Below are 12,128 nucleotides of genomic sequence, written 5' to 3' on the forward strand. Positions count from 1 at the left end.
CACTGCTGTGCATTGTCTAAATCATGCTGATTTAATGTTTCATGTGCTTGTGCTCAAAGCAGAAATGCTGCTGCTGAGGGGAACACTCCTGCTGAGGGATAAAATAACCTTGTGCAAAAAAAGGGGGGTGATGTGAGTGGGAAACAGTAAGTAGGAAGGATGTCTACCTCAAAAAAATTTTTTAATCTGTTTTGTAACATGCTATTAGTAGCACTGATGGGGCATAATAAACGGTGATGAACATGCAAAACTGAGTATCTAGGGCTGGAATCCTCTTAAACTGAAAATTTTCTTTTAACTGCAGCCTTTTGTGCAGCTAAAACCAGCACCAAACAGGTTAACCTACGATGGTTTTCTTGTTTCTTAAAAGCACAACAGTTACAAGTTTAGGCTAAGCAAAAAAGAGGCTATAGAAATCAAGATCCATGCAGCCTACCTCAGGAAAAATCAGCTTAGGCTGTCAACAACCAGAGAAGACTCTGGAAAAAACCAAATATGTGCAGACTTTGAAGTGAATCACTTATGACTGATGTGCTGTGCTGTGCTATGGGAAGCTCCTCTACTCCCTTGGCTTGTGCTGCTTCTGAAAAATTGTTTGCCATTATGGCACATGTTCTCATCGAGAGCACACAGAGAGCTACATAACAGCTAGTTAACTGAGAAACAAACATATTGTGGAACTGTATTTTAAATAATTTTCCTTAGTGATATCACGTGAGCTGGCAGAGCTATAGGTCTCTCTTAACCATTTAAATTACTTTACATGCACTTAAGTAATGTAGTATTGTTATTGAGGTTTCAGAGTATTACCTACTGTAGTATCCATGAATCAGTATCCTCAGCAATATTCAAACTGCTGTCAGATCAGCTTCTGCTGAGCTGTTCCAAATGACACTGTAGTAACGTGAATCTTTCCCAATTGTTCTTTTGACTGATATGTCAAAAATACAGCAAGTGTGGCTCCTGTTACTTGGCACTTCTTAGACTATGAAACTCTGCTCTTAGAAAATATTTTACTCTCTTATTCTTAGGATGTATGATTTCTGACACTAAGTGCTGATTGAGAGGTATATTCAAAGCAATCTGTGCAATAGCAAGGTCCATAGGAGGAACAAGCTTCTTCCATTTCTGGTTACAATGACCTGTCCAGTAGAGGCAAAGAAGAACTACACAAAGAATTAACAAGAACACAAAGTACACAAGTGTGTTTATTACATTTTGCAAGCACTTTGTTCTACATTTCAAAAACGCCACCATCAAGCTGTTGGCACATTTATGTACAAAACAGATTAATGCCTGCTACAAAGCATTCTTTGTGAAAATACAAACTCTAATACCAGAGAAGAGCCAAAAGCATTAACATCATTACATGAGTTTAAAAGACATAGTTTTAAAAATCAGCACAAACATTTTAAGACACAAAACTGAAACACTACAATATAGAATCCAAAAAGAGGTTCCTAATACTTTTTGCAGAACTGTAATACCGGTACTGCACGTTATCAGAAAACTGTTGGCCCCGTAGGACAGCTTAAGTGTAAAAAAAATCCAAACCAAAACCAAAACCCCAAATCAAAAACACAACCAAAAAAACCCCAAAACAAGCAAAAGAAAAGAAAAAGAAAAAAACTCAACCAACTAATACTACTTAATGCATTATCATGCCACAAGTAACTATAGTATTACCTTCTACTTACTACAAGAATTGTTAAAAATTACTGATGATGCATGACTAGTAATAGTACAAAGAAGAGTTTTACTCAAGAAGTTTTATTAGAAATGCACTTACACTGAGAGAGAATTCACAATGGTCCAATAAGTGCACAAAACTACCTAAGATTTTTAACACTGACAAAAATGTCTTGTCAGGCTACATCACTTTAAAAGACACTTTACAGCATTCTTGTAGCATTAGAAATAGGCAACATAAAAAAAAATCCACCAAATTTGGTCCAATAATACCGACTTTTCTTAAATAGGGTTTTTTGTTCTGTTTTTGATACAGGTAATTATTTCAAATTAAGATGAACTATCTTTCTGGTAAAATTTTCCTATCAAAATAAAGGTTCAAATATATTACTACACTTTGAAATAATAAGCTCTGTAGTGGTCTTTCACCTTACTTCAACGTAATACAGGTAAACCATTATGTGTAGGAAAGCTAGAAGCCAAGCTATAACATTTATGGAAGTCTCCTTTAATATATCTTTTACAGTTCAGGCAGGTGCAATCCATTTAAATTTTTAAAGCAGGTAAAAAGACATCTGACTCCTATGGTCACTGCATTTTTGATATATTACTTTCATAAATGTAGCTAAGCAGTAATTTCTTACATCATCACATGGACAGCTCCAATTTAGCATAACCATCATTGAATTAAAGAGAGATTATTCTGTAGAAAACTATGAATAACTATATCACTTAATTAACAGTTGTCTATATACCATAACTCGTTAACAGGTAGCCGTGGTATTGAATTCCTTCAAAAGGCAAGTGGCCATGCATTGTTAGCACCACGGACTGCATGCTCACAATACAAACAGGAATTATCACCCATGGAACTTGAAACAAGAGAATATTCTTTAAAAACATCAATAATACAATGTTAACAAAGATAAGAAGCACTTTTTTCTTTTTTTCTTTTTTTTCTTTTTTCATTTTTTTTTCATTTTTTTTACCCACTATTACAAATTTAGAAATTGCACCTTTGATTGTTTAAAACGTTCTTAGGACCTTCATTCAAGTTGATCAGGGGCCCTCTGGCAGGTTTTCCATATATAAAGGAAAGTCATCAGAATGTTTTCTTTATATATTGTACATCATGTACAATGGTCCCTTTGAAGTATACCTGTAGTTAAAGTAGTTACTGAACTCAAAACTAAAAAGTATAAAAAGCTACTTTTTTTTCCAAAAACATATAAGAAACAATGCAAAAGGTGTTATGCATAACACATACAAAGTGATTAAAAAAATCAAACACATAGTTGTATTTGACAATAGTTTAGTATCCTTGATCTATCAGAACTAATTAGCTTAAAGGGATTCAGGAAAGGCTATTTAGGAGCTTTGTGGTATAGAATGGTCACACAAAGTAAGAACTAATTAAGAAACCAAGTGCTAGACAACCAAGAATTGTATGTAGGTGATATGTAAGTCACCTAAACTATCTTTTGTGAGAAGCACTTTCAATTGTTTTTAAAATGGTAGGATGGCCTTTAGTTAAACAACAAAGCATTCACATGTTAGGAAGTAAGACAAGGTTTCTTTTATGTGTAAGCATTGAGCCGCTCTTTAGAGCGAGTAGAATGAATATCATGCAGCTCTTGTTCCTCCTTTGATTTAATATCCTCATATTTTTGCATTCTGCAAGCATCTTTCACATAGGCCCAGTTGGCAGACAAGACCATGAGATAATGAACCTGTAAGAGAGGTAACACAGAGTTAAGCAACAGTAGAGGTAGTCAGAATAGAGCACGTTTAAACTTGAAGGCTGTAGAACAGAGACTGGTTTCTCATCAGGAGGAACTAGGCATTCTTATGTCAAGAAGTAATATAGGACCATGATGGCAAATTCAGGCTTCATTAATCTTCAGATTACTCATCTCACAGCTGTTACTGTGACTATAACTGGTAGTTGGTAGAAATGGTTAAAAAAACTAACCTAAAACCTGAAAAATCAACAAATCATCCCTGCATTATTTTTCAGCTTGTCTGCAACTGTATGTGTAAAAATGCCTTCTGGTTATGTATTTATTGGACACTTTTCCCCACTGAAGGAGTATTTGTTGAAGTAGTTCTTAAAATAGAAATATGATACATCTTAAGATTGTATATCTAATACAATTACAGAAAGTTTTGCTTTTTACTTTCTTATTAAAGTTAGCATTGTCTTTCCACTTAGCCATGACTTACTTCTTTCAACTACAATTCTAGCTTTGTATTTAACTTGCTAATCTGTGGGAAAATTGCCATTAAGTGAAAAATAAGTTCAGTCAGGCAAAATATGACAAAATATAGTTGGCAAAAAAAAAAATAAAAAAGGATGGTCTCTGTACTCAGTCAGAAAATAAAAATGTTCCATGAGGGTATTCAACTGGTTGATGGTGAGACTCTATGAACACTTATTCCCTCCCTAGCAGGCTTTCAGACACTTTCTGATGAGAGCGTCTCTTAAATTTATGTTAATCAACTTCCTTTTAGAGGCAATGGACAATTTTGTGAGATCCAAAATATTTCACCCCTCTTTAAGAAAGCAAGAAATTAGACTGGATTCAATTAATGGAAAATGGAATAATAATAATACAATAAATAATAACCACTTTAGGATTATGCAAATTCTCCTGTTCATGTTTTACTGTTGTAGATATGAGTATTTTAGATTCGTACTAAATAAACAGATCCATTTTAATATGTTTTTTCTCTTTTGGAAAAGCCAATGTTTGGATTTTTTTTTCCCCACAAATGTTTGTTAGCAATTGTTGCTGATTAGTACAGGCAAAAGTACATTTCTTAATCTGGATAACTAAGATCAAGGAAAGCATTCTGAAGCCCTTGTTTTTGCTATCTTTTTTATCCTCATGTTTTATGTCAAGCTTTCAACTAATCCTTATTTGAGGAAAACTGTCTGACTTGAGGAGCCAAAACATAGAAAGAAGGTCAGATAATCAGTCCTCTAGGAAAAAAACCTAGAGAGTTTTATTTCTGCGTGTTTTTAGGAGTTTCTTAATATCTGTAGAACAGCACTACTAAGACAACCTGTGAGGATAGATTTTGGAGATGGCAGCATGTCGTATGTCACTCTGGAACACTCTCTGGTCATAATTTAGCGCACAGGAGAAAGAAACACCTTCTATCCTAACTCAGCTCTTCCAAAAGCTTTCACCATGGGTAGTTTCTGGATCAGGCATTTCTAGATCAAACAAGAGACTCTAATCCTGAATCCCGACTGTACTGAACGAAATGCCTTAAATTTCCTCCATGGTAAAACTCTTGAGAAAAGTCAAAACAGTCTGGTGAACCTAACAATTCTGTCATCTTATTTACAGATTGCACCCAATGAAAACATGAATACTGGTCCTTTGAGGCTGAAATTTCAGTTAAAAATACAATCTGAAACTCAAACAGATTGTAGACATGAGAATTCTGAGAGTGGGAGGTATCTGAGCAGTGTACTCACATCTTCATGACCTTTTGAAACACATCTGCCAGAAATCCTTGCAACTGAAGAATCTGTGATAAAAATGGGATGATGTATGCACTTTTCTTATCCTCACAAAATAATGACCCAGTAAGAGACAAATTTAAACTTAATGTCTTGTAGTTTCACTTGGGATTTTTCTTTTTTTATTAAAATATTAGATTATTTTGAAGATATATTGGTCACAGTCTGACCTTCATTAAACACCCATTTTTTGCTCATTCCTTCCATAAGAAGTTATAGGGCCAAGCTACTATAGTAACTGTTGAAAACTTGGAGTTCACATTCACTGTAAGTAGGAAGACTTGCCAGGAAACTCCTACTTTAACTTACATAATCTCAAATACATATCCATGTTTTATAACGACATATACATTGAACAGTCCCGCCACCTTTGTTTTTTATTTTAACACCAAGTTCCTAGATAACATTGCCACACTAAGGAGGCCATTTCTAAGTGGCTGTCTAATTGCATTTCACAATTCCATGACCTGAATAGCCTGAAGCCAGTGGGGCCCTCGTCAAGGCTTATTTAAATTGAAGCCAGACAGTTTCCACAGTTTGCCTCAGGAGGTTTCAATTACAGACATATGCAAGACAGTGCAGGGTCTTTCCATACCTGTTCTGCTTAGATATCTTCTTCAATTCTACCACATTTTGAGTTTGGTTCTTTTTGTCCCATCTTGTGTTGACATAAGAATGATATATTTTCAAAATAAACTCTTTGACAGTTTTCTTTGCTGCAAAATGAAACTTTCCCTGACATACTCTAAAAAATTTGATGTTTCCTATATCTCAGTCCTAATACATAGGACAATCCTCCTTTTGAACCCCGAAACAACATTCTTCTTTGCAGACTAAAGAGGTTTTAGTGAATTGTGAAAATATTCTAACATTCATATACAAATCTGAGACTGAGAGATATGGGGAAATGGTGATTTGTGACCAAATGGCTTTGCAAGTATTAACAATTTTTGTGGTCATTTTGTAATAAATGACTACTTTTTGAAAAAATATATTTTTAAAATGCAGTTTCATGAAAAGTATCCTGAGAACAGATAGTCTTAATGTTTATGAATTAGCTGATTCTTTTGTGACTTTTGTAGAATCATATTGACTTTAGAGAGTTTAGGAAATCTTTTGATATTAAATAGTCTGGCAAATGTTTACAAATCCAGAAGTGAGGATACAGTGGAGTATATTGATGTCAAAACTTAAAATGTCATGTCAGAGAGCAGATTTTACCAATTCAGTTATTCAGCAGTGTCCCTGAAGTTGCACTACTGTTACTGACGGGCTATAAATACAATATACTTACTCCTTTAGTCAGATGGACTCTTCTGGTTTAAAGTAACTGTTCGTAAGAAATATTTTAAGAGTGCATTACATTCATAAGATTTTTCTTTTGTAAAAGACTGGTATTTTAATCTCATTTTCCTGTTGAATTTCACAAACATGGAGATCTGCTACAGGTCCGGATATACACAAAGACAAATGACAAAATTTCATATCTGTGATTATTCTTGAAACAGCACATGTAGTGAAGGGCAGTGGTTCTCCAATGACTTAAATGGCTTCTGCACACTGTTTCTCACCTCAGTCCACTGCTGATGCACTACCTCTGTCTGCTAATTTGAGTGTAGGATCTGGGGGAAAAAAGATATTTTCTTCTTCCTCGATGAGATAGTTAGGACCCCAAATTGATTTTTCCTACCTTACATTACTTTTTCCTTGGGACAGTAAACTCCCTTAAAGAGAATTTTTAATGTCTGCATACCCAACCTCAAAATTCTGAATTTTCCCTCATGGCCTATCCCTTGTGTTTGGGCTACTGTGTCAAGTGTGAAGAACATGTCTCAACCTTCAGATGTGGTCTGGTATGCTAGTTTTAGAAGTTACCAGCATCAGAGTGGAACATGCTAGTCTTTACCAGGTACCAAACAGATTAGAATGGTAGGTTAAAGACAAACAAAAAAATTACAAACTTGAAATATATACAAAACTATTGCAAACATTTAATGAAACATACATCTACCAGCATTGGGACACTATGTAATTTACTAGTACTTAGAGCACTAATTTGTATTTTTGTTGAAACAGTGTTGTCATGTCTGTTCTGTGCAGTCACAGAATTCAACAGAAAGTGCACTTGGATATGGGTAACCTTCAAAATTATGTGAATAAATGTGTGCCATCAACCTGAATTCCTAGGGTATTTGTGTTTGGTGTAACACATCTATGGCATCTTTGATATGCTGAGCTTTGAAGGGTCTTTTTAAAAACTTCATTGAAAGTATTATGCATTTAAACTATGTGGCACAATGTACCTACTTAATTTTTTTTCACTGGAAATGTGTTATTATTCATTGAATATCTTTTGGTGGCTATTTGGATTCAAAACTCACTTGAAATGTAGAATTTTCATCTGAACAAAATAGCATTTGATAATAATTACTGAATATACTTCAAAACAATCATACAATGGAAAACTAATGGTCTTTTGGTTATAATTTCCTAACACTAATGATATACTACCATAATTGCTATAAGGTCATCATTTTTGGAACTGTAAGCAGAAAAAATTCAGTTTGGAAAACCAATTAAATTATTAATATGAATTGTATTCTAATATTACACTTATTATTTGTCGCCTTAGAACAAAAACTACATTGAAAACATATATTTTTCATTTAGCTATCTTTGCTGTTTGCAGGGTGTCATGTAACACTGAAAAAATGGCAGATGAAAAAAACCCCATGAATGCAAGAGGAATACTAGCTTCATTGAATATTTTCGGAATGTACTCTTTTACAAAAGTAATTCTGAGGATAACAAAATAATCATGGCCCTAGGATCCATAAAAATTTACTAGTATAAGGAGTATATAGTAATCACCACCACTAACACTTATGAATGCATCAGCACCAAGCAACAGTCATTTTTCATTTCCCATTCCAGCATGCATAATGCAAACCTACACCAGTACAGAATAGCAGGTCTAAAAATATCTTTATGCTTAAGCAAATACAGCAGACAGAAGAGCAGGGCAATAGCTCATACACTTTTTCCTCAGTGGAACCTTCTCATTGACAAAATGTCACTAAATTTAAAGTAATCTTCATTATAAAGGAGCAGAAAAATTAGTCCTGACAGAAAAATCAACACATTCCTATATATTCCCAGAACTGACAAAAAGATTCTGCTCCTAAAATAGCAGCGTGGCAAGCCTATGAATACCCAGAAAGGCAGAGATCATAAAAGTATAATACTATGGTTACAACACAGACACGTGAATTCAGACACGGGCCTGAATACAGCAAGAGAATACTAAAAATTCTTAGCACAGATTTAAAGGCCTTTTTTTTTAATTTAAAAAAGTAATAATTATATTCTACTTCAAAGGGAATCCATAAACATATTAAAAAAAAAAGAAAAAGAAAAAGAGAGGATTGAATTACAGAACTATATTTTAATAATAGCATTGAGTGATGATGTGGAAATTCAACAGCTGATCCTAAGTCAGAACCAGAAGGTATTAGCAACTCAGATGAGGAGTAGAGTCTTGGGTAGCTTACCATAGCAATGACTGCTGCTCCAGCTCCAGCAAGTGCCACAATGAACAAGTGGAATGTCATATTTAGCTGCAAAGGGAGACAAAGGAAAGGACTTTCATGGTTGTACACCAAAGAGAAACTGAACAAAAATTCAGAATAACGTAGAACAAATAATTACCTTCCTGGTGCCACCCTTCCACAAAAGTAATGAATACGAATATTTTTCCAAGAGATTGACATCACTACATGTCATTGTGCTCGTGCTTGTTTTGTTACAATGCTCATATCGGGGAAAAAGCATAACTCCATTTAAAAATATAGCATTTACATAATAAAATATTAAGAAAATTAATTATTTAAAAATAAGCACTCCAGTACATTTTGAAGGATTTGTTTGGTTTTTTTTTTTTTATGTTACAATACTACAATACTACCTTACAAGAATTATGTTTGTGGTGGCTTCTCCAGTGGCAGAGACAGCCTAAGAAACCCCATTTTCCCTTCATTAACTGTACCTTTCCATCCACATATATTGATACACTTTCCTCTCATATTTGCCTATCTAATTTGTTCATAGTGATAAAATATAAACCAGGTTACTTATATAATTCAAATTAACCACCTTCCTCATCTCACCTCAAACCAAATGATTACTTTTGCTTTTAATTTCAGTGACCTGATTTATGCAGCAGTCACAGAGTCAACTACACTATAAGAGCTGCAGTTTCTAAGATGGTTTTGGTATAAGGGTGGATTGTGTACCTTCACTCTAAGATTTATTCAAGCATAGTAAGACCCAGTAAAACATTTATCAAGTGTTGATCCCTTTGGCTTCAGAAGGATCAGCATTTTAGCCTCTCTTTCTTTTAGGGAGATGTAATTTTGTTTGTCCTGTCTTCATCCTTTATCATTTAAAAACAAAACCAGAACCCTCAGCTGCCCTGAAACAGGTGGCATTTGCCCAAGGGAAAAACTACAAAGAAGATGTACTAAGAGCTACTATCCTAACACAAAACAAGGTTTGGCCAAATCCATTTGAATTCTTTACTCTCCTGTCACAACAGTAATCATAAGCCCTTCAATCAATGATTCATTATATGGACCTGTTCATCATGCAGCAGGAGCATTAGCTTTCAAAAATATCTCAGGAACAAAGAATGAGATATTGGAATTATTAAAAAATCCCAACCAAACAAACCACAAATGCATTTAGAAAACAAATGAATGGAGAAATTGCACTGACTAAATTTGGTACTTGGTAAAAGACTAGGAAAACTACTTGCTTGACTGTATTTTTTGCTGTGATTTTATTCACCATCATAGCTAAAATTAGAACATTAGCAGTAAGAAAACACAGATCAGCTACTTCCTACTACAACATATATTATGGATTTGCCAAAAATACTGTGATATTTATTTACCTCATTAGAGTCACACATCTTGATGAAACTTTCTGATGAAGTGCACACTTTCTTTTCCTCTCCAATAGTTACAATACCTGGAGAAGTATAAATATTCACATTATTTAGTATTCCTAGTACAGATCAACTTCCTCTGCATGAGAAAAGCTAAGAACTTATTTTAAAAATTATATCTGGGTTTTGTTGACAATCAGGAGTCTGGAGCGACTCTCCTGTGAAGACAAGATGAGCCAGTTGGAATTTCACAGCCAGAAGAAGAGAAGGCTCTGGGGAGACCCTATAGCAGCCTTCCAGTAACTAAAAAGGGCTGCCAAGAGAGCTGGAGAGGGACTTTATACAAGGGCATGCAGCAGTAGAACAAGGGGTAATGGCTTAAACTGAAAGAGGACAAGTTTAGGTTAGATGTGAGGAAGAAATTCCTTATTGCGAGGGTGTTGAGGCACTGGAACATGTTTCCCTGAGAAATGGTGGACATCCCATTCCTGGAAGTGTTGAAGGACAGGTTGGATGTGGTCCTGAGCAACTTGATCTAGAGGAAGGTGTCCCTGCCCCATGGCAGGGAGTTGGACCTGTTCTTTAAGGTGCCTTCCAACTAAAACCATTCTAGGATTCTATTCTATTTTAGCCAGCACAAAACTAACACATCATCTATTTAGTAAAAGCCCTAGTAAGAAACATGTAGGTAACAATTTTTTAGCCATTTTTGAAAATATCTTCCCCACTTTGATCAGTACCACAATTAAAAAGCCAGAAATTATTTGCAACCAGTAAATACACTTAAAACCTTCTCTACCCTCATGTGGAGAAATGCGCTGTATATTGCTTTCAGACATATGGATCTGGTATAAAGCTTCTTTCACAAGTTATAAAAAAGCACTACACAAACTTATACTTAATTGTTTCTCTAGAATCTGCTAGAATCTGCTACCTTACTTCCTTTAGGTGATGTCCAGATACTAAATCAAAGACTAGCTTGAAGAAAAAGCTGCAATTAACTCAGTTATCATGAAAAATGATTCTTTCCTAATATTAATCAGTGGTTTTTTGCACTGAATCTACAGGAAACAGGTACATTCACAGAACACACACTTTATATGTTATATGTTAGTGTTCTATGAACACTCTAAGTAGAATTAATAAAAAAATAGTCATAAATTTTAACAAAATGAAAGGTCATAGAAAGAAAAATTAATACATCTGATGGGATCTATACAGATAATTGCTTTTAAACTGACCTGCCATGCTGTGTAGGAAAAAACTCAATAAATAATAAAAAACCCCAACTTTCCTTCCCTCTCATGAAAGAAAAATGTCAAATATTTTATTTCAAGTTAATTGAAATGTTTACTATGAATGAAACTGTTTCTTTGCCAGGAAATGTAGCATCTTTTATATCTCCATTTAATTAAAAATATACTATTATTTTATTTTAGGCCAAGGAAACAAAAGACAAGAAAATGTCTGTAGAGACTATGATTACCCAAAGCTCTGTGGGTTGAGAAACTGCTGAGACCACAACATTAGAATCGAATCAGTCTTGTAGAAGGAAGGAATTGAATTACCCTCACAGGAATTCTCAGGCATTTTAAGATTACAAATCCCTTTCTATCCAAATTTCACATCCTCTCAAAACACACATAGATGCATATCCCCACACTATTCTAACCTCTTTCTTAAGAGTGTTACTATTGGTATTGTTGGTCCTCATCAAAATTTTTGGAAGCAATCAATCTTGTCATGTCCCAATTCACCTCTGCAGAGACAGCTGATACCCTAGGATCTCACATCTCCAAGTCAGTGTCCTACCACAAGACTAGAGTAATTTCCCAGATAAATGACTAATTAAGCATTTTAGAAAATTTCCAGCAATTTCTAAAGAAGAGACTAAGCAGAAGCCCCATGCCAGATTTTTATTACTCTGAGAAGATGGACAAGGTTGACTCAATTTTGTCAGGT

At 34.6% G+C, this 12,128-nt stretch overlaps 1 protein-coding gene across 1 annotated transcript in view; it reads right to left on the reverse strand.

Moving 5' to 3' along the window:
• Positions 1 to 1,178: 1,178 nt before the first annotated feature.
• The window catches only part of GPM6A (glycoprotein M6A), a 120,776-nt gene continuing 109,826 nt past the window's right edge, over positions 1,179 to 12,128 (reverse strand). The window contains exons 5-7 of the mRNA XM_010401458.3: positions 10,173 to 10,249; positions 8,773 to 8,838; positions 1,179 to 3,419 (exon numbers count right to left, since the gene is read on the reverse strand). Coding sequence (XP_010399760.1) covers positions 3,267 to 3,419; positions 8,773 to 8,838; positions 10,173 to 10,249 — 296 coding nt within the window. The 3' untranslated portion in view covers positions 1,179 to 3,266. The remainder of the gene's footprint in view (positions 3,420 to 8,772; positions 8,839 to 10,172; positions 10,250 to 12,128) is intronic.

Source organism: Corvus cornix, chromosome 4 (assembly GCF_000738735.6).
Source record: "Corvus cornix cornix isolate S_Up_H32 chromosome 4, ASM73873v5, whole genome shotgun sequence".
NCBI lineage: Eukaryota > Metazoa > Chordata > Aves > Passeriformes > Corvidae > Corvus > Corvus cornix.